Source organism: Eutrigla gurnardus (assembly GCF_963514095.1).
Source record: "Eutrigla gurnardus genome assembly, chromosome: 22".
Lineage (NCBI taxonomy): Eukaryota > Metazoa > Chordata > Actinopteri > Perciformes > Triglidae > Eutrigla > Eutrigla gurnardus.
Genome location: NC_139933.1, coordinates 8128748 through 8152373, shown reverse-complemented (window position 1 = coordinate 8152373; position 23626 = coordinate 8128748). Strand labels below are relative to the sequence as shown.

The window sequence follows — 23626 nt, the reverse complement described above, 5'->3', positions numbered from 1 at the left end:
AATACCAATGTGTCCACAAGTCTTAAAAACACTCACACAATACATTCCTCACAACGATGAGCAATGTAACACGTCTTATTGTTATTATAATAATTATTATTAGATTTTTCTGTTCTATTACTTTGAAGCCAAACTCGTCTTACTTCCGGTTTTCCTCCTCTAGTCTCAACCAATTTTCAGACCTTAATACCAATTGTTCCCAATAGTAAAGAGTTTTCATTAAGATAACAGAGAATATCTGACATATAGTCAGACATCACAAAGCCCCAGAGTCACACAATACAACAGGTTTATCACGCCGCCTATAGTTCATGCATTACAATGACTTTCTCACACACACACTTTGTTTTTCAAGACTTCATAGTCCATATACAGTGGGACGCTTTCAAAATGCAGTTTTGAGTCACTACTTGATCAACCGGCACGTGACCCTGCATCAAAACCTGTGTCCTAAGCGTTTTGGTAGCCTATGAATAACCGTTACTCATTTAACCACATTATTTCACTTTATTTTAAGCGATTTGTCATTTACAATAAGATCAGCTGGCTGACAGGTTCTAGATATGAGCTGGAGAAAAGTCCTTTAGCTCCATCTTGTGGTCAAACTGAGGTAGTGGATTTATTTTACCACAGGCCACATTAGTGTGTCTGTTTTTCCTTCAGCTGCTTATTTTAATGCCGAAATGTGATATTCAAATCCCAAATATTTGTTTCTTTTTAATTAACTTTAATGTTACAATAATACTGCATGTGCAAGTCAAATGTGACTTTTGTATTATAATATTATTCCTGACAATGTTTACAGTTAGTAATATCATCTCATCATCATCCTTCCTCTCCACTGTCCAATAATTTACTTTAAGATCCTAAACTCAAGTAACAGCAGATGAACCTCATGTGCAACATTTAGGGGGATATATGGAATATAATATTATTACGTTTGTAAGAATGCCAAACAATTTCCATTGGTAGGTCAAGGCCAGTTTATTTGGGGTGATTCAATCCAGTGAGTCATATTTGAACATGGGGAACGGAAGTTCAACCACAATTTCTCACCTCACATGTGTGTTATATTAAAAAAAAAAAAAAAAAAAGTCCATCTCTATCTTTCTCACCATCAATCCATTTCCTGTATGACAAACTCAACCACCACAACCAGATGAGAAAAGCAGCTCCAGTTGCCGAGTACAAGATGTTGGGTGATTGAAACAAGTATTTATATATATATATATATATATATATATATATATATATATATATATATATATATATATATGAGAGTGCAGAGGAGGAGGAGCCCCTACATGGCATGTACCACCGTCAGATAGAGGAAGTGGCTGATATCAAGAAATCCTACCAGTGGCTGGAAAATGCAGGACTGACAGACGGCACAGAGGCACTAATCATGGCAGCACAAGAACAGGCCATAAGCACAAGAGCCATAGAGGCCAGGATCTACCAGAGCAGATCAGACCCAAGATGCAGACTGTGCAAAGAAGCCCCTGAGACAGTACAGGATAAGCTGTAGACAATGGATGGATGGATATATATATATATAAATATGTCCCAATATCAATTGTCAAGCTGTTTCAGGTGTTTTAAAAAAAAAATCACTGGAGACAATATTATTCACATATGCACACCTGCACCATTCCAGCTGTGGCAGCTCCCATCCTTTTCTCCAGCACTCCAGTATCCGCGGTTTGAAGCTCTCCGCAGCTCTCTGGCTCACATCTGAGCTTCTAGCCAACAAAACGGATCGGTCACTTTTTAAACTGCGTCAAGTCAGCCGAAAAATAGGTAGAAAAACATCGGAAGTAACAAGATTGGGCATCAAAATAAAAGTCTTTTCACGTCAGTTTCCTAAATGGACTCATATCCACAATACATATTGAGTTCAAGCAGATGTAAACACGCATTTAATTTATAATAGCTCAACCCAAAATCTAATTACGATATCCAGGCAGATATCTCAGATAGCCAACTGAGGCAAATATCACATTTGGTTATGGAGAGTTCAAAAAGTGTGACATCTGCTTCCTATAATTTCAGAGTAAAATGAACTTATTCAGTTACTTTTACAGAAATGTTGCTTTAATCTTCAGTTTAACTATGGTAATGTGTGGAAACATTGTGCCCACTCGGAGACAAGGTGTAAATATTAAACTTTTCTGTTCTCATCATCGCTGAAAAGTGCTATATAAATCAGATTTCTTATTAGCATTATTATTCAAAAGTGAATGTCTTAGATTTCTTGGGTCAGGGTTACCTCATCAGCACATTGGTTATAGCCCTGCTATGTTTAATCAAATTAATACAGTTTTGAGAAGTGAAATTGCTTTTTGAGTCACAGGAAGTGTTTTATTTTGAAACTCAAAACGGGAACCCATGTGCAACACGTGTCTGTATTGATGTTGGTCACTTGTTGAGCGGAGCGCACGCACAGGAAACCCCGCAGCAATAATCTCATTTTACAAAAGGATACGGCTGTCTTAAGTGAGGGGACCTATTTTATGTCAGTTCACCACGTTTCCATCTAACGGGACTGAACGTTTGTTTTTGTGACAGAAATCCCAGAAGGGCGCTCTAAGTGTTTATCATGTCTGGCGAAGAGGCTCCAACTCAGCAGGAACAACCTGAGCAGGTGAAGAAGCCCGACGAGCCTCCACCGGCTGCTCCAGAACCAACAGCAGCAGCAGCAGCGGAGGAGTCAGGAAGCAGCCCCGCCGCCGCCGAGGAGGAGCCCCTCTCCTGGCGGGCTCTGGTCCTGGTAGGGCACGGGGGCTACGACAAAGTCCGGCTGCAGGTGAAGACGCAGAAGCAGCCGCGGCCGGCGGCGGGAGAGGTCCTCGTGCGCGTGAAGGCGTGCGGGCTGAACTTCGCCGAGCTCCTGGGGAGACAGGGTCTGTACGAGCAGCTGCCCGCCCCGCCTGTCACGATGGGAATGGAGGGCTCCGGGGTCGTCGAAGCGGTCGGGGAGGGCGTGGAGGACAGGAAGGTGAGTAATAAAGGCCCGTTGAATGCGCTCACACCCACAGAATGCCACTGAGCCCACGGACAATGTGCAGTCACGTGCCGTGGAAGCGAAAGGATGTCGTTTGCTGAGGTGTTTCTACAGAAAGTGTTTCTGGACTGTGGAGATCCGCATCCCATTGGCTCTCAGTGCCACATGGATTGTCACTCCTGGCCAAAATATGCTGGTCATCTTTTCCAAACGCTTAACCAGATTGTTTTCTCTTTAGTTCCCCCCCCCCCCCCCCGTTTCTTTTCATGAAATTTGTAGAGATGAAAAAAAAAACCTGTGAACTGTTTGCCTTTTGATGGCAGAAGACCGTTACACAGATGCTTATTTGAAGAACAGGCTATAGAGAAATTCCTCTCATAACTGTGTAGGAACATAGTGGAAAAAACAGTTTAGATGTAAGACTGTATTTAAAAAAAATACCCAAATCAACATCTCCTTTCCTTCTTGAGCCGCTGACACCCATTTTAATAATAATAATAATAATAATAATAATAATAATAATAATAATAATAATAATAAAAAGCCCAATAGGATGCGTTCAAAACACCCCACGCATTATAGATTTCAGTGAAAAAGCAGAAAATCCTCACAACTAAGAGGCTTGAACCAATCAATGTTTGGCATTTTTGTCAATTTGTCACTTGATTAACTATCAAAGTAACTGCTGAAAAATATGGTTCTCCTCATTGTCTATGCTATAAAACATGTCTGTGCCGTGAAAAAGCAGAACCCCTTCAGACCAGCCTCTTCTGTTAATGCCATTCGGTCTGTTTATGTGTGGAAAGAGGTTTACTTGCTGCAAAATGTCACATTGTGTTCTTATGAATAGTTACAGTGTTTGATTTACAGTATGTCCTTGAAGCTTGTTTACATTCTTCTTCGCTGCACAAGAATACATTTACCTTCTCCTTGATAAAGAGCATTCCAGACATTGAGTTCATGGAGTTTCGATTTATCAAGTCTGATTTAAAAAAAAAAATGAATCATAAAAAAGGTGCAGAATAAATCTATGATTTGTGTCTGTGCCTCCAAATCCAGTCGGCTGCAGACGGGTGTATTCGTGCACCTGATTCCCTGCAGTAAAAGCACATTTCCCTGACATATTGCATCCAGAGGCCACTTGTTATGTGTACTGCGTTTGTTTTATTTTTTACCATGATATATGCAGGGTAAAAAAGCATGGTGACTCATTGCAAGTGTCACATTTTTTTTTGCAAAAACCCTCCAGTTTTCAGCTGAAGGTTTAGAGTTTTCTCGTTTCCAAGGAGTCAAAGCAGCATCACGTTTTCAGGAGAAGTGAAACGTTCAGGGGGCATTTGACGGTCAATCATTTTGCTTCCTGGCCCCAGTTTGTGCCTCTCATGCATCAACATTGAGTTACAGCTACTTCAAAGACTCTTCAACCCATCAGGAATATAATAATCCACCTGTTGCATGATTAAAATAATGTAAACCTGTTCCCCAAAGTTGTGCCCTTCTTCCTAAACAAAACAAAGATGGCAGCTGGAAATGAAATATCTCCTCGCTCACTTTGTACAGGAGAGTTTTTTACGTCCTGGCTCTTGGAAGAGTATTAACCTAATTATCGTTTCCACGCAAAATCTGCTGCTTAGCTTGTGAAAACTGGAATGTTGATCCATGAGAGGCACAAACTGGGACTAAGTGCATCATCAGTGTGACGCCTTCAGAGGGGTTTTACTGCTAGATGGCGCTCCCCTTTTGTAACATCAGATCATATTAACACAAGTGTCGGTAACAGTTTCTGGCCGCGGCGTGAATGAGACCTTAACTTACCTCGCAAACTGAATTTAAATGAGATGCTTTGAATGTCTTCTTGCAATCAGATGCATACTTTCAAGGCTATTATTAGGATTTATAGACTGTTATTATGTGTCTGCTTTGTATCAATGAAGCTTCTTCGCCGTGCCCTCCTCTCATTATTCCCTCCGTCCTGCTCTCCTTTTTAATAATATAGATGGAGTTGAAAACAAAATGCAGCATTGTGAGAAATGGACAACCAACAAGGTTAAGAATAAACAAGCAAGTTTAGAAAAATTCAGCGCAGGGGCTGCAGTCAGATACGCACAGAGCAGCAGACAATCACATGTTTCCAGAGAGGCTGATGCTGTTGTAATCAGGCCAGATGGAGCCGGGCTTCTCCCGATGAGGACATGCGGGTGTGGCTGGTTTGTGAGACACTTGGAAAGCAGAGAAGAGCAGATTTGTGATGTAGGGCTCCCATTACAGCATGCCTTTCCAGGCTCCAGATCCAGCATTACCTCCTCACAGATGTTTCTAGATAAAAAAAAACATAATTGTGTCCCATAACTTGATTTTTTTTCTTGGTTACACTGCTCATATCGGCTCATTTAAAAGGAATTCAGCCATCTGTTCTGCATACAATCACCATTTTATCAATCAGTGTTGTGTGACGAGAGGATGTGTAGAAACGCAGCTCCGTGCACTGCAGATAATCTGGTGAATTTAAAGCAGACGCCCTGTGTTTGTTGATGTGAATGACAGACGTTACTGTCTCACTTAGTTTGCTGTTAAAATCGTTTTTTCGCGGATTCAAACAAACAGCAGGTTCCAACACAAATGTCAATGTCCTGCTTTAAACAACACTCCAGTCACTTGTGTTCCAGGAACTGAGCTAAACCCTTTTAGAATTGACTATCATGCATTTTTTGAGGTCACCCAATGAGTGTTCAAAAGTGTTTCATAAGACCAGAGGTTGAGAAATTCCATCAACCCCTGAATGGAGCATTTGAGACGTTGTGGCCATTAGTTATCTCACTACAACAGACATATGCAAATTTTGTGAGATTATTATTTTTACTATCTATGCATGTGTGTATAAATGTTTGTGCGCGTGTGTCATCTGTCTATTGTGATGTGTTTGTGTGCAGCAGGAAGTGAGTGTAGCTCGGAGCTCGTGAGGCTGCTTGAACAGGAAGCAGTGCAGCGTTGACAATCGGGCTTCTTTCCTGAGTCCTTCAGTTTCGCAAACACCAGTGGTTACTTTTACAATAGTAATAGCCTCGTGGAGGAAAGCAGGACACGAAGTGGGAACAACATTTCCCAAAAGCCCCTCCTTGTGTGATCTCATTTGAACAGAAGCAGTTCTTTAGGTAAATGCCGCAGGTTTGATGCCGTCTCGTTTAAAATACATTTAACATGGTTTTGAAGTATGAGGAGAACATTTCTGGATTCCTGTTTTTTCAAAATAGAATGATTTAGAGAGAAAGTAAAGCCAAAGAGACTGAATTCATTCATTTGCAACTGTTTTGATCATCTTTTTATTTTTTATAATTTTTTGAGGATTTGCTGCCTTTTTGCTAAAATGTTGATCAGAGAAATCTAACAATTTGAAAGCCCTACTTTGGGTACTTGAGCATTTTTTAACAATATTATAGGCCAAAAAATAAAATATTTAGCAGATTATTTGATAATGAAAATATTCATTAGAATAATAATGGTTGCAGCCATAATTTCAATCATTCAAATCCAGTCCTAATGAACCCATTAAACATTTCAAGGAATTAAAGTTTAGTAACTTACCAGTTATCAGTGAAGGTGACCATTCAAACCCTTCCTTTGGTGAGGATATATGGATATGTTGACAGAGCAGAGCAGCCACGTAATAGCTTAGCCTCGTGTCATTCAACAACAAAGATACATCAGATCATTTCCTGCCTGTTTGACCTCAATTTGACACCACTGCAGATGGGAGCAAAGTGGCGGTGAACATCAACATCATACCCGTCCCTTCATAGCCCTAAAGAGTCAGGAAGGGTTGCAAAATCCCAGGAGTATTCATGGTGGAAACCTTCTTTGGTAATTAATGGAATTTATGGGAATTAATGGAAATATGGGGGTTGTCTACTCAGGCTATCAAGTCTCTCTTGAATCCAAAGATCGTGGAAATTGCCAATTCTACAGCAAATGGATTGACAAGCACTTGTTTCCTGTGCAACGAATGCAACACCGTGATGGAAAATGACGAGTCAAATCAGGGCTTGTTTTTGCCATCAAAGATCCCTTCAGTAACCTTCTTTCCTCCCTCAGGTTGGGGATCGAGTCATCGCTTTGACCCGCAGTGGCATGTGGCAGGAAGTGGTCGTTTTGCCTGCGGACTGCACCTTCTTCATGCCCGAGCAGATGACCTTTGAGGAGGGTGCTGCTATCGCCGTCAATTACATAACCGCCTACATGATGCTGTTTGAGATGGCCAACGTGAGGCCAGGCAAGAGTGTGCTCATCCACATGGCAGCAGGTAAGACGCACAGTGATACTGAAACATTAGTGTGACAGAGTGTTTTCTGAACACTGCACCTTGACCACCGGTTAAGTACAAATAAAATCAGTGGCGTCTGAAATACTAATGTGACAAAGTACTCCTTTTCCCCCCTTGAATTAATCAATTCCTGCAAGATAATTCCGTTAAATGCCAAAATCCAACAAATAAAAAAACCATCTCTGTTTAATTTAAATATTCTATTAAGTTTGTGACATTTAGAAGAACATTTTGCTCACTGAATCATCATTTAAGTTATGCATTGAACAAAAAAGCAAAAAAAAAAAACAATCTTGCTGGTTACAGCTTCAATATTGTTTGATATTCAAAGCTGTAAGCCATTTTTGGATTGGATCGAAAAAGACATCAACACCATACTCATTATAGATGATACATTAACCAATATTTAGACATGATTGATCATGTGACGTCATCTTCTCCGGTCTCCTGGGAAACCTGGGAGTCTCGGCTCGTACTCTCAGGTTCACTAATCCCCTCTTTGCATGCATGCAGGCACATTACTGTGTGTGTGTGTGTGTGTGTGTGTGTGTGTGTGTGTGTGTGTGTGTGTGTGTGTGTGTGTGTGTGTGTGTGATAACAACAACGTATTCATAAAATGGAAAACAGGATCATTATTAGGTATGGTTGCTTCAAGACCTGACATTTCAAAGAAAGGCGCTCCAACACTGTAACGAGAAATTATGCCTCATTTACTGTTGAGAACTGTGTGTTTAAATTACCACGGTAGGAGGGGAATAATTGATATGCATCTTTAAGAGTGCTAAACACGGAATTAAGAGCTTATCGATCACCTCTCAATGGCCCTCAAAAAGCGTTGTGACAACTTTTGGAGAATTCACGCTTGACGCAAAAGCTGTGATGATGTCATTTTTTTTCATGCATAAACCTTGTGACCGTGTCACTACGGCAACCGTAACTTTAAATTCTATTGGAGACCTGCATATGAACAAAGGGATGCACATTTAAATAATTTAGAGTTGGAACAACAAATATAGAATATATAGAGAATGTGTCACTTTCAGAGCAGTTTTCAGCCTTTGAGATAGTTGGAGGAAATTAATAGAGGGAAAGTGGATTTTAAAGGTGTTAAAAGGTCATATGTGTACAGTAGGTTTAACAGTAGTGGGATTATGGTCAGATTAATTTCTAATAACAGCAGCATTACACCCAGTTCTGCAGTAGTGGTTGGTGATGCAATTTTTTTTAAGGCTGGCTGAACAATGAAAGGAACAAACAGCTGAAATAGCAGACAGTGCTTTCTGGACAGAAAAGGGTGGTTTTCACAATAATGGCTGCCTGGATGTGCAAGCTCATCAGTAATCAAGGAACAAACAGCGGAAATAGCAGACAGTGCTTTCAGCCAATATGACGTTTTATTCACTTTCAAAAGTGCTTTCCTAGTTGGCCACATTCTTTGTAACAATCCAGTCATCCATTACCTGCACTTCATTTATGTGACGTGCTATTTTACAATGGAACCTGTGCAGCAGAGACACACCCTCAGATGTTCCTCTTGAGGGTGTGACGACCATAACGCCTCTCGGATGGGCGGTAAAACATCTTCAAGTCAACATTGTGTGTTTACTTCAGTTCTTTTAATGATGGTAATTATGAGCTAATTATGTGAGTGTGCTGCAAATGTTGACACCGCGTCGGTTCAAAACTGGGAGCATAGATATGAGAGAGAGAAATAACTGATGAATATTTCAAATGAAAAGCCTGCTATGTGTTCACTAATGGAGACGATTAATACAGCCGTGGGTAGAAGAATGATGTATCCTACATTGTTATTTTATGAATTATTTGCAGCCTCTATAGCTTTGCAGAGCAAATTAAAATGACTCATTTTGTCTTTTTTAACCAGTCACCATTCTGGTAGCATTATAATGCATTATAAAGATGCGTTATATACTTCTTATGATGTATTACAACTATGGGAATTATGATACACCAGGATCCTTGCAAATATTTGACTTAAGTATGAATTATTCTGATTCCTGACCCTATAGGTCATTATAAAATGCTTTGGAATGCATTATTATTATTTATGAGTGCCTATAATAATACAGTGCTATAAGCAGATTATACAACATTGTACATTTGTTTCAAGCTATTTATTATGTTTCAAAAACGTCGGTGCATTGACTCAGATAGCTTAGTATTTATCAACCACCCTCAATCCAACCGCACGGATCATTTAATATCAGCAGCATCACGGTCCAGTGCCCTCCTGCATCCCCCCCTCTCAAAGGCGACGCTTCAGTGGTGAATGTGTGGGTGAGACTGTCAGCTGACCTGTATGATCAAGAGGTTATGGTGGAGGAGATGGCACGAAGGATCACTGGTGAACTCGCACACCCAGGCAGCCATCGTTGTGTGAAACCTATTATGTCACTGGAGTTATTAAGATATGAATCCCACCACTGTACTGGTATCACCTTTTAGTTTAACCTCTTTAATATCCAGCCTCCCCTATTTACGTTCTGTCTGACTGTAACACACATCCTGTTTATATTCTGCTCCAACATTAATTTGTTTAATTTGAATAATTGTGTTCCTATTTTTAGCTGGACATAATTGATATCTATTATAATTGAAAATGAAGTTCTGTGGTTTAGAACAATGTTTGGCTGCAGAGCATGAGTTTTGAATGAGCCATGCAACACATGCTTGCAAGGTATTATGAGTGTAAAGGGCCTTAAAGCCAGTGTAGTTTTAATGGTTTGTATTTCAGACGGGGATCACACGGAGGTCGAACAACTTAAACTGCCAAAAGTCAAACAACCTGCCGTTACTGTTCTCACTTCTCTAGGTGGCGTCGGTATCGCTGTGACGCAGCTGTGTCAGACGGTGCCAGAAGTGACTGTCTTTGGCACCGCATCGGCCACCAAACACGAGACCATTGCCCAAGGCGGCGTGACTCACCCCATCGACTACCGCACCAAAGACTATGTGGAGGAAATCCGCAAAATCAGCCCCAAGGGTGAGAAAACCCACAGCTGCATCCACTGAGCATTGTAGTGTTTAAGCACAGAAATAAACAAATCCCTACCTTTTTCTACCTGGCTAAGAAAGTTATGTTCGTATTTAATGTCTTTAATTCTTTTTAATTCTCTGTCTCTGCAGGAGTGGACATCGTCCTCGACCCGCTCGGGGGTTCAGACACCCAGAAAGGCTTTAGTTTGTTGAAACCTTTGGGTACACTTATAGTCTTTGGTAAGACTTCTGCAAACAAGCTGTTTATGCAGTCTTCATGTATTTATACTTTTGCGTTTGCAAGAATGTCGGTATTAGTAGTAATTATGTCGTTATTTATATATATATATATATATATATATATATTTATATATAAAGGAAGAGAAAGAAATCACACTCAAAATAAAAACGGGAACAATATTGCCTCATTCCACCGTAATAAATGTATAAATATAGTTCATGCTGTATATTACTGAAAAAAAAAAAAAAAAATCCAAGGACCAGCTTCTTGAATAAAGATCCATCCATCCATCGCCTACCGTTCATCCTGTATTCAGGGTCGTGGGGGGGGTGGAGCCGAAAGATGGTTTTACTATATCTCACCCACATTGAGATGGCTATTAATAGCTATAAATTCATGTGTTTTTTTATGTGCTCTATTGTGCGTCATTCTAGGTGCGGCCAATTGTGTGACAGGCCAGAAGAAGAACCTGTTGGCCATCGCAAAGACCTGGTACAACCAGCTGACTCTCACCTCGCTCAAACTGATGCAGGCCAACAAGGCCGTCGGTGGCTTCCACCTGGGCCTCCTCACTGATGAAGAGCTCATCCGCAGGACTATGGTCAAGCTGCTGGAGCTCTACAGGCAGGGGAAGATCAAGCCCCACATTGACTCCTGCTATCACTTTGAGGAGGTTAGTTGAATCATGCTTTAAATCTAAAACGTCAAAGGCATGCAGTATTTGGTACTTTTTAAGCATACATGATGGCACTTTTTGAGCTGAGGGGAAACGGATTAAATCAAAATAACTGAAATTATAGGAGCATTTTGTTGGCATTTTTATTTTTTTATATGCTTACTTCATTAATTTTCTTGTCAGATGACAAGATCAATACCCAGTCTTACATAGAGATAACTGGTTGCTCTGTGTACTTTACCAGAGATCAAAATGTGTCGGATTCTCTTGAAAAACGGGGGGAAATCAGGATAAACAGGACTGCAAAAATGTTAGAACAGCGAGGAAGCAAAGTATAGTGGCTGAATCATTAAAGGAGTGAAAAGGTTTCAACCACTGTAAGTCTTTGTCAAAGGCATACTGTGGTTAAAATAAGGTTGAAGCTTATTCTGCATCACAACCTTAGGGTGTTTTCCCTCTTTCCCATCAGTCATTTGGCGAATGAGCAAACCCCCATCGGATGAGTCGGTACCATACTCGAGGGCCGTTGCTAGGTGACGGTCTAAACTGTTGCCGTGGCATTCACTCTTTACGGGGATATCTCTGTGTTTCTGGTCTCCCTGGTTGGCTTCAAGGATAGACAGGGGTGTGATGCAAGACAATCCAGGCGTTGTGTTTGCACGCATAAAACCGAAATAATAGGAAATGCAGATGACTTGCGGTACAGATACAGAGCACAGATACCCATTGTGTTCATTAATCATCATCCCCATTTTGACTGATCGGTCATTACGTGCAACATGAAGTAAAAAAAGGAAGTCAGTTAAAAATGCATAGCCTAAAATTAAGCAATATTACAAACTACCACGTGAAGATGAGGAATATGAGTATTTGTGCACATCCGTTCTGCGCTTCTGTTTTCTGTCAGATGACGGATGCCATGAGACGCATGCAAGAGCGCAAAAACGTGGGCAAAGTCATCCTCCTCCCTGAAGCGAAGAAGGAGGAAGAGAAGCCGAAGTCCAACGCTGAGCCGGTAGAAACTGTGGAACAAACTGAAGCTGCCGAGAAGAAAGAAGAGGCCACCGAGGAAGTGAAGGCCGAGGATTAAGTAAGAGTGTTTTTGAGTGCATTTGAATGATATCGTCAAGCACTTCCTGAATGAGTTCCCTATTGTTCACTAGTCGCAAAGAGAAGAAAAACAAAATGCCATGAGTTCTTTGACTTTGTCAGTATTTTCAACTGTTTTATGAAGATTTTGTGGTGCAATATGTCTTCAGTGTAATGTCTGTGTTGGGGCGACTCGTGTTTATAAACGACAATGAAGGAATTATTGAGGAATAATGTATTCTGATTACAAATGATCCTTTTATAAGTGAGAAAATGAAGGGGTGTGGCTTCAAAATATTAGGTCACCATGACAACAGCTCAGCACCTCTAACGTAATGTTTATATTAGCAGCAAATCAGGGCCTTTATGTATGAAACGTCTAATAATATATCTGTACATTGACTTAAGTGTGTGTGTGTGTGTGTGTGTGTGTGTGTGTGTGTGTGTGTGTGTGTGTGTGTGTGTGTGTGTGTGTGTGTGTGTGTGTGTGTGTGTGTGTGTGTGTGTGTGAAAAACCACTTCATACATAAAGCCCTGGTTCCATCTTCAGAGGGAGATTTGTCTGCATATTAACCTGAGAAACATTTCCCAAACATTGTGGGTTTTTATTCTTTAATTGGCGTCATACCTCTAAATCATTGAAAATAAAATGAATGTAGTCAGAATATATCAGACTTTTGGGTAATTCCTTGAATCCTGTTATATTAATATGATGAAGTAATTAGTACTGTAATCAAATATGCCAACCCGATCTTATCTAAACATCTAAATATTAGTGTAAGGATTCTAGTTTAATTAGTCGTGATGCACTATCCATATTCCTCTTTGATGGAGGTTTTAAACAATGGTCTACTCTTTGTATTCTTCCTCATATTGTTGCATTCTTTCATATAGCTCTCATCACTGCCATCAAGCCAACTGTGAATAACAATTAGCAGGGCTTCCCTGCCTTGGCGCTTTAAAAAAATGTTGAACTTGAGCTAAAACTATAAAGCCTGGATTGATTTAGCTGCTTTCTTTAATCCTCTAAAGCCTCTTAAAAATAAAAAAAGAAGTGCCAAGTTTACAGAACTACAGCACAGTATCTGTTACTTAATAACAGTAATATATATATATATGTACGCGCAGGGAGTAAACTTGGATGGTGCTTTGCTTTTATGCACTTTGTATTTCTGCGCTCAATACATATTCATGAAGCTCTTAGTGATGGGATATTAAGCTTCCCTTTTCTTCACAGTAATCATTTAAATGTTGTTTTTAATGTTCGCGTATTGGCTGGAGGTTGGCTCAGTGTTTCTTGTCCAGCTGTGGTGGGTGTAACTCTGTGACACAGAAGACGCTGAGGAAGCACAAGAAAGCACAAAAACACACCAGAGCAGCTCCTCACATTCCTCTCCCCACCCTCACAGTCCGGCTTTGTCTCGCTCTGTGGACCAACTCCCTCCAAACTCTCTCCATCTCGAGTGTATCTTGTTTTCAGGCTCTCAGAAGAGAGTAAGAAACTTTCAAGCATAATACTTTATTTACATTTGTGACCTTTTTTTTTTCTTTTCTTTTGGCTGCTTGGACAAGTATTGTTGAGTTTGGCGAGGGTTCCCTTCTGGTATGATGTAAGACCTGAAGTGGATTATGAGTGGGAACTGGAGTCGGTTCATTGCGTCTATGTGAAGCTCTAGTGTGCATTTATGTGAGATTTGTTTTGGGGCGTTTCTCGACCCAAAAGCCTGATGTTTGCCTGCATGCTTGATGGAAATGTTCCAATTTAACCACTAAATCAAATGATAAAGGAGTTTAAACGAATGCTAATTGTTCTCCAGATGTTCAAGAGCAATTTGTAAAGATAAAACATATTTACATATATTTCTGTAATGCTATAACATTTGACAGATTTAACATGGTTGTGGTGACAAGCAGGAAGTGCTACCAAACTACATTGTGCTTTTATGCCTTAATGTAACAGTGGTTGTCTAAGATGTGAAAGCGTTTCCTATAATAATTTGACAACAATATGCATCATCTGATACTGTGTTCACTGAGGGACATCTGGTGGTGCCTTCTAAATAAGTCATTTTATTTCTAATCTTAACCAAAGGTGCTGGAAATACAAACCAAACTGATAACGGATATGTGCACACTTAATTTGATTTATTTTTTTCATCTGAAGGACCTTCATCAGAGCATCAATGTCTCAATAAGGAAGAGATTTGTTACTGCATTCATGATGGTTATCAAACAACGCTGCCTTTTCCATGTTTATACACACTTAATGCGCACTTTCCTTCTGTGTATAATAACACTCGCCTTTCTGTGTTATTAAAGTGATGTCACATGTGTTCTTGTGTGTGAATTTCTCAATTCATTCCATAATATGGTTGTGTATAATCTACCTAAATGAAGCCAGGTGTGATCATATCATAGTGCAGTTTAAATATGTCTTGTATTTTATCAATTGTCCTAAAAAAGATCAGTAGCCCGGACCTAGAATCCAGCTTTTGTTTCGTTGACATTCATGTTGACCAGCAGAGGTCCTCGTCTGGCAGCAGAAGCTTTTCCTTCGGCTCAAGCGTCTCTGATTTATCTCCCTGCTGTCTCCAAGAAGACGAAGCTTCCCTACAGTGTGAGGTGAGAGCCATCCCTGCATGCTCTGCATGTTTCATGTCAAATGAAGCATCTGTTCTGGTAAGATATTTTTCATTGATTTTGTCTTTTTGCTCATAGTACTTTAAACTACATTTGGATTGGCTGTCAATAAGTGTGCAGGTTTGGGTTGAAGGACTTCCAGACTTCTGCATTGAATCATACTGACATACAGTAGTTCTCCAGGGGTTCCCATCCTTTTGTAACTTAAAGGAGACGTTTTGGTTGGTTTTATTTGGGCTTTCCGATAGAACATGTTAGCATGCTTTACTGTTCAAAAAACTCTTTATTTACTGCCTGTCTGATTAAACCTGTATTCACCCTATAAACGCTGTTTTAGCGCATTACAACTAAATGATGTTGCTAGGCAACAGCTTGTGTCCATGTTGACTTCCTGTCAGCTGATGTCATTCACATCCGCTGCAACCAGGACACATTTAGAATTTTTACATTTAAAATGGAAATGTTTTTTATATATATATATATATATATATATATATTTTTTTTTTTTTAATATATATATATATTTTTATAAATATTATATTATTATTATTATATATTAATAATATTATTTATAATATCCATCCATCCATCCATTGTCTACCGCTTATCCTGTATTCAGGGTCGCGGGGGGGCTGGAGCCAATCCCAGCTGTCATTGGGCGAAGGCAGGGTTATTTATAATATATATTATTTATATATATATATATATATATATATATATATTTATATATATATATATATATATATATATATAGGCAGAATATTTTTTTTACCAAAAAGCAAATTCCTTCACTTACATAATTAAGAGTTCAAAAGTGCCATAAAATGTAGACGTGTACAATAAGGGTCACACATCGATTGCTAAAAAGTACATTGGAAATAATTTCCATTTGAATCAATTATAATTGGTTACACTACAAACATGCTGCTATCTGTCATTAAATAGCTCTTGTCTCTGTTAAACATGCTCTGTAAATGATCACACAGGATTAGGGATCCTGAACTCAACATGAAATACAGTATATGTTTATAATGGGTGGAGAGGCTTGGATGTTCTGATATGGTGATAACATTATGCTTATTTCTCCACCTTTATTATCAGCAGAATGTAACCCGATGTTTATCTTGTTCTTACCTCACTGAGGGTGTGTCCAGCCCTTTGTACAGCAGATACGTTACACTGTTGAGAAGATGCCCTTTTAACCCTCAGCTGTCTGCAGCGGTAGTTTTATTGGCGTAGCATAGCTGCTAGAACGGTTCCGCCTCCATTTATTTTCAGAAGTGACTATTCATGTACAGGGAAAAGTGAGAATTTATTTTCAGAATCTTAAAAAGCCTCACCTCTCATCCGACAGGCTTCTTCAGTTCTGTCCAGTGGAGAGTTTAGGTATTTGACCTCTTGTGGGGTCATTAGTACTGTGAGAGGCATGTGACCCCTGGATCCCACCCATCCGCTGGGTGAAACTTGAGTCATTAGGACTTTTGGGGGACAAGAGAACATGCCTCTGCAAGAGGTTAAATACCTAAACTCCCCACTAGACAGTTAAAACTGATGAGGGGAGAAACGTCTTCAAAAACCTAAAGCAAGTCCAGTTGCCAACGATAAAGCCTTCAAAGATTACCAGGACCTGGATGACAGAGAACCTTCACAGACAAGTGTTTTTAAAACTACAACACATTCTTATACTGAGCTATAGCAAGAGTTTGATCAAGCTTGTTATAAGTAGAATGTTAATACTATATATCAGCTTAAGTTTCACTTTTAATACACATTTGTATTAATAATCTGAATGTGCACAGGCTATTTTATGAGTATTGTTTCTGTTTAATTCGTCTAAAACGTCGAGTGAAAAGAGTGTTACCCTGGTGGTCTTTTAATTTGAAAGGTTACGTCGGATGTTGTGTCGTCACGCTCGCTAATATGACACTGGCTTTAAATGGGAATACCCTCTGCGCTGCTGCTGTGGGAGTCTTGCCGCGTCATTGGGATGCGGTCGTCGGAGCCGGGCATCTAGCCGACGTCCCCGCTCATATGCCCTCCATCGGTAGGCCTGGCTTGTTTTTCTGTCCTCGTCACCATATTTGCTCCTCCTGTCTTTCTTGCATGTATCTGTGATTTTACTGTTTGAATTCGCTTTTTAATCTTTGCCGCTCGGACACACGCACGCGCACGCCCGGTCAGCCTAAAGACTCCTGACGGTGCCGCGCCAAGGACTTTCTCTGGTCACCTCTCACACAGGAATAGCTGCTCCGGGGTTAAAATTAGATGGCTTAGTGTGTAAATATGTCCTATAAATAATGCTGCCGCCGTGCGAGACCACGGCGCGCGCTCACTTGCCCACAATGCGTCGGTGCAGCCGAACAGCATGTACATTACTGAGCACCAGAATAGCGCGTGCCTTGTTAGATTGTCATAGTAATAACAACAAAAAAATGCTAATCGTGCAACTCATCACATTCCGTCAGGCCAAGCGTCTCTGCATCCAGAAAGTGATAATAAACTGATGAGGTTTCGAAATGATTTTTCGATTTCAAAACAAACACATAACACTGTGTGTGTGTGTGTGTGTGTGTGTGTGTGTGTGTGTGTGTGTGTGTGTGTGTGTGTGTGTTATCAGGTTATTATTTGGTTAAAACTCTTCTTCAAGCATTTGTAGATTTAGATAGTTGACATGTGGAAGAAGTACTCAAACCAAAAGCAACACATTTTACATATTAAAGGCAGAGTACTCACTCCCTATAGCCATTAGGCTATTATCAGTGGTGATTACTGGTCGGTAGATAGCATTTAAATCAAAGCTGGTTGAGTTAATTAGCTGAGGTTTGGGGTTAGCTAGATAGTGTCATCTATAGCAATACATCTTATTTTAGCAGATGAATTTGCATATGTGAAAATGAAAGAGCAGTATAACAGGAAGTGAAGTTGAGAGGGACTAAATTGGTTTTGAATTTTGAAGGCTATTGGCCTATAATTATGCTGTTTTAACCATTTTCACCCATTTAAAATAAAATCTTGTGATGTAGTTACCGTGTATTGGCTTTGTGGGGCAGCATAGTGAGGCAAAGCCCCGCCCCTTCCGGGAGTCAAGGACGAGAGACTTCACATGGGTGCCTCATGGCACAATTATTTGTCTCTCCACATTACCGTACATATTTTTTTCCAAATGACGGTCCTATTGTGGTTCAACGTACGGGCAGAACTTCCCCTCTCTAATAGTTCTATTACCCCAAAATTGGACCCATATATTCGACAAACCATGGCAACCAAACTCATATTTAAACAACTCATTTATAAATTATTTATATAGAGTTAAACTGATTCATGTCTCCTCTGAAATTGTATGTAGTAGAAGTATAAAGTAGCATTTAAATACATAAATAAGTAGTACTTGTGCAGTACTTGAGCAGCTTGACATCTTGACGCCGTCGGCACTCATATCTGTTCCATTTATGGCGAAGGTATGCTGTGACACGGCCCCCTCTTCACTCAAGTTACCACATGCCTGCAACAGTGAGAGCCTTGTGCTGCACATACTGTATGTATGCTAAGTAAATATGGAATTGGCCCCGGTCCAAGAGCCGGCATGTGTAAATAAAGTTTTATTCCCTCAATGCTTAACGGAATGAAGGAATGTCTGCGTTGAGAACCGCGACGAGGAGTGTATGTTTGTATCAGACGTTGCAGTGATTTAAGCACTCTGACTCCCGAAGTGAGAATTAACACAAGTTACTTTTCTCTCGCCGAAGTGCCGACGTGTCCAGGTTAATTTAAACTGCAACACTGGGGCGAGGAAACATCAAAATGTATACATTATTTTAATTAGGCTGTAAGCCGCAGGGGAAGTGTATGTTTACAAGGGGCGTTTCAATTAAAGAACACATAAACAGGATGTTCATGATGTCATACTTAATGGCAGCCTGCCTGTTGCATTTATTTTTAGATTGGGGAGGTAGTTAAACAAAATTGCTCCTTAGAATCTGTTGTCTTTGATATCTCCTTTTTTTTTTTTTTTTTTTTAGAAAGGGACCACTCCGAATTTCCCCCACACACACAAGATGACGGCTCCACCAAAGCTCACCGATGCAGCGCCACGGCATCAGCGCTTTTTGGTGTTGTTCGACTTTGACGAGACCATCATCAACGAGAGCAGTGACGATGCGGTGCTGCGTGCTCTGCCGGGCCAGCAGCTCCCCGACTGGCTGAGAAACAGCTACAGGGAGGGCCACTACAACGAGCACATGCAGAAGGTTTTGGTTTATATGGCTGAGCAGGGCGTGACTAAGGGCTCCATCCGTTCAGCGGTGGAGAAGATCCCACCCACGCCCGGCCTCCTGAATCTTCTCCAGTACCTGCAGAGCTACCGGCAGGACTTCGAGCTGGCGGTGGTCTCCGACGCCAACACCTACTTCATCGAGACGTGGCTGGAGCGCGCCGGGGTGCGTCACCTTTTCTCGAAGATCTTCACCAACCCGGCCAGTTTTGATGCGACAGGCCGCCTCGCGCTCCTCCCCTTCCACTCCCACTCGTGCTCCTGTTGTCCTGACAACATGTGCAAGCAGGTGATCCTCCGGGAGTATCTGGCGAGCCGACAAAAGGAGCGCGGCGGTGTTCCCTTCCAGAGGGTGTTCTACGTCGGAGATGGGGCCAACGATGTCTGTCCCTCTCGGGTTCTGGGGCCCCGCGACACAGCCTTCCCCAGGAGGGACTTCCCCATGCACAGGCTGCTGCTGGAGATGCAGCAGTCCCAGGCAGCCAAGTTCAAGGCCAATATAGCTCCTTGGGTCAGCGGCGAAGACATAGTGGACTGCCTGAAGAAAGTAATGGAGGAGAGATGAAATGCAAGTGTGTGTGTGTGTGTGTGTGTGTGTGTGTGTGTGTGTGTGTGTGTGTGTGTGTGTTTGTGTGTGTTTCTGACTTTGGGAACACATTTCAGACTAAACAGACTAAAGAACAGTTAATTGGGGACGTCTTGTGCAATTGAGGACAAAAGCTATGTCTGTGTTTGGGGGGAAAAGCGTATTTTTGGGTCAGTGGTTTGGGTTTTGCAAGTAGAAGTTAAGGGTAGGGTAATTCTCCCAGGAAATGAGTGATGACAGCTTGGGGATAGCTTGTCCAATTGGGGACAAAAGCTGTGGACCTATTTTTTCTTTTGGGGGGTGGTTAGGTTAGGTACGCAAGTGTGAAAGAGAGATTAAATGAGGCTGGCAATTTAGCAAAAGTGCCCCCCAACCCAAGTCGTGACGAGGAGCAGGATATGCATGATTTTACCCCAGCAACACTTTTAATGAAGTAGCCAAATAATGGGCATCTATTTCATTGGTCTGTTTTTCTAAAGAATAGTTCCAGATTTTGTGGAAATGTGTTTTAGCTCGCTGTTTCTCCTCGTTTCTAGTCCTTGTGCTAAGATAAGATACCCGGCAGCATATGTACGGTACAGACGAACGACAAAATGACGAACTATTCCTTTAATGCTAGCCCCAAAAAGCCAATTTTCGTCATAATTCTTAGGTTTTAAATGTGTATGCAGTATTAGAATTTGAAATCCCACTTGAACGCGAATAAACTAGCTCACTGGTCAGGATTACTATGATCAATAATGATCTGGTGAGTCAGATCAAAATGCTGAAAATGACCGGAATCAGAGCTTGATCAAAGCTGTGTATAGTGAGCTAAATCCAACAAAGTTAGCTACATTTAACACACCGTCTCCATCAACAGGAATGCTATTTACTTTACATTCGACTATCTCACTGTATCCGACATATTTCAGCAATCCTTGCCGTGAACATTTTGTGATCCACTCTTGGGGCTCTCGTGTTGACGGGATAATTTCTGTTTTAAGAAACACTCAACGCTGTATTCAAGGACGTCGATGCTTGACGCATACAGCGAGCAGGATCATGTGTTGTAGCACTACCTGGGACAAAAGACCACACATGTCGTGTCAGGCGGGGACAAGGCCGGGCATAGAGCAGGGATAAGATGACGGGTACACAGTACCTGTGCTCTCTCCACCACTCATTACTGATACCTAATCTCGGGCTTGATTATACAACAGTAATCTACACCAGCATGAGATCCAAAGAGAATGACGTAGCCATACGCCTCCAACATTATACTCTGTGACTCCGAAACAAGGAAAGCATTGTGCAATTGAAGGTTTTAAATTGTATTTGTTAAGTGATTAGTCAGCACTTATACCTTATTAAACTCCAAGCGAATATTAGTATTTATGAAAGGCTATCTGATTATAGGTTGGGGGAGGATTTACAGTCTCTGGAAAATCCTTCTTTAGGTTTGAATGTATTCCCAGGAAACTGCGGTGTTTGATGAGCCTCTTAAGTATTAATGCATACTTATCACAACATGTAACCTCATTCTGCCTCGCTGAGTTTATGACGGGACTGGAAAAAACACGAGCACCTGTATACATTGAGATGGTTTACAGGGACATTGATATTTTGTTTGACTTCAGGAACTTGTGAAATAATATGTCCTGCTCTGTTTTTTTCGTTCATTGTTTTTCCGTCCTATTTACAGAAAGTACTGTTGTACTATTGTGATCCTAATGGGGTTGTGTATACTGTGTGTTTTTGCAGCCTGTTTAAGGTTTCCGTGTCAGCACACACACAGTTTAGCACTCACTGACAATGTGGCGAGAGTTAGTATTAAAAGTTGCATATATATTTTAGCCATATCCATGTAGTGAACATCTTTTCAAGCCACTGTGGTTCACAATGAGAAAGTCTGGGTGCTGATGAAAAGCAGTAAAACAAATAAGTAATAAACGTGTTAATTTATGAAATACTTCTAGCCTTAAACATCAACAACATTATGCTGTATTAGTGCTGGAAATTCCTTTTTCAGTGTTTTTGTTCCTCAGGGAGTAGAGAACAAAGTGTTAACAAGCAAACACAGTTATATATGTTTATTTAAACGTGTTAATTTGCTGCTCTAATAACTTATGTTCGTTTATGATTTTTTTTTTAAATAAGTCATAATAATTTAAATTCTTTCAATGCTTCATGATTAGGAGAGGAAAGTTATGTGAGCTTTACTCTTTCTGAAAAATGTAACATGGGTATTTTAGGTTTCTGTAACTGTCTGTATACCTGTAAAACTTCCATGGAGTTTTCTGCAATAATTAAATTCTGTATACTTGATATGATGTAAAGATAAACAGGAAGGAAAACTTTTAAACATTTGACTTTTTCAGGGATGTGAATCGACACCAGATCACCAAACTATTTTAAAATTATATTTTAAAATTGTATTATGGCTTCACAACAACCAAATAAAATTATGTGAGAATGATCTGCCTGACTAAAATGCTCCTTTTTTTTTGTGTGTGTGTGTGTGTGTGTGCTTTACTGTATCTTTGGTGTTTGTTTTTAAAAAAGATCCAATTATGTGTGGTGCATTGGTGGAATAGGAATATAAAGCCATTATCTAAATAATCTGTTAACGAGGAGCAGGGGAGACGAGGGGATTGGATGGAGGGTACGAGCCAATGGGAGCCTTCCGGAGCAATGGCTCCCATTGGTCAATTTCTATGCAGGCCACCGGCTGATAGACTGAATGGATTTTTTTTATATTCCATATCGTAGACCTTTAAATGTAAAATAAATATAACACTTTAGTTATTAAAATCGATGGAAAATTGCAATAAAAGCCTGCCCATATTTATTTTTTAATACATTTTTTATTAAAAATGTGAATTATTACATGTATAATTAAATTTGTTTATTAAGGTTAAGTAGGTCATTTGGAAAAACCACTGAGAATTTTACTTTGAATGCATCGACGAACTGAAAAAGTCCCGACTTTTTCTATTGGAAAGGGTTTTAACAGTCCTGCCACGGCCACAGATAAAAAAGAATTTTTAATGTCAGAGCATTTCATTTCTATCTGTCTTTTACAAGGATTTCAAGTAATATAACAGAAAGTGTTTCTGAATAGAATGACCTACTCAACCTTTAATCAATGAGGTCTTTTTTTTAAGCAGAAATGCAAAAGAAAAAACATCCCTCAGCTGTTTCGGAGGCTGAGAGGAAATTAAATTGCGTTGTGGGAAAGGCCAATAGTCGAGAGGACCATTCCTAAACCAATCTGGGCTGAGAATTTTGAAAGGGACCAAATGGAGTTACACCAGCATATATTTGTCAAACCAGTGTCAGAGAAATTAGGGGAAAAAAACATGAGGGTGATTTAGGGAGAAGGGACAAGGAGAGGAAGCTCCTCGTGATGCTGATCTGTCCTCTCAAAGCAAGTGACATTTTGACTTAGCAGCACAGAAAAGGAGGACAGAGGAGACCCGGAGAGAGAGGAGTCATCCAAACCACTTTCTCAACTTGCAGAACTTTAGACAGACAAAGACAAAGTGAAGACAGAAGGGCAGGATTAGAGGAGAGAGGATGAGAGTGCAGACAGAAGGGAGGAGGTGGCGGGGTCAGCGGAAAGAGAGTCAGCAGCGTGGATGGAGGGGAGGAAAGATGGACAGAAACACTGAGCTGTGATGATATGAGAAGACGTTAGAGATGAATAAACATGGCCCACCGGCGTATTGACCTTCAGTGAATGAGGCTACGTTAAAGGGGAACATCAAGTTTAAAGGTCTTGCTGCTGCATGTGTGGGAAAAAGTTTGATAAAGCCTTCTGTGG

General features: G+C 40.5%; 1 protein-coding gene and 1 pseudogene across 3 annotated transcripts; both read left to right on the top strand.

Annotated features, from left to right (window-relative positions):
* Positions 1-2406: 2406 nt before the first annotated feature.
* On the top strand, positions 2407-14658 carry LOC311032659 (synaptic vesicle membrane protein VAT-1 homolog). Of its 2 annotated transcripts, XM_084039589.1 has the most exons (7): positions 2407-2496; positions 2569-2998; positions 7094-7301; positions 10156-10326; positions 10470-10559; positions 10995-11233; positions 12144-14658. In XM_084039589.1, exons 2-7 carry the CDS (start codon positions 2600-2602, stop codon positions 12324-12326), a joined length of 1290 nt encoding a protein of 429 aa, XP_083895715.1. In that variant the 5' UTR covers positions 2407-2496; positions 2569-2599; the 3' UTR covers positions 12327-14658. The 2 variants fall into 2 exon arrangements, with proteins under 2 accessions (XP_083895715.1, XP_083895714.1); XM_084039588.1 differs by having other exon boundaries at positions 2436-2998.
* A 2263-nt stretch (positions 14659-16921) lies between these two features.
* On the top strand, positions 16922-22280 carry LOC311032557 (putative phosphatase phospho1 pseudogene; annotated as a pseudogene). Its single transcript, XR_014599388.1, has 2 exons — positions 16922-17009; positions 18985-22280. The product of XR_014599388.1 is annotated as a putative phosphatase phospho1 pseudogene (transcript).
* The last annotated feature ends 1346 nt before the right edge of the window (positions 22281-23626 follow it).

Coding starts and splice junctions, on each gene's coding strand:
- LOC311032659 (XM_084039589.1), top strand. CDS start 2,600: ATGTCTGGCGAAGAGGCTCCAACTCAGCAGGAACAACCTGAGCAGGTG. Junction 10,327..10,469: donor CCGCAAAATCAGCCCCAAGG/GTGAGAAAACCC, acceptor CTGTCTCTGCAG/GAGTGGACATCGTCCTCGAC. Junction 10,560..10,994: donor GGGTACACTTATAGTCTTTG/GTAAGACTTCTG, acceptor GCGTCATTCTAG/GTGCGGCCAATTGTGTGACA.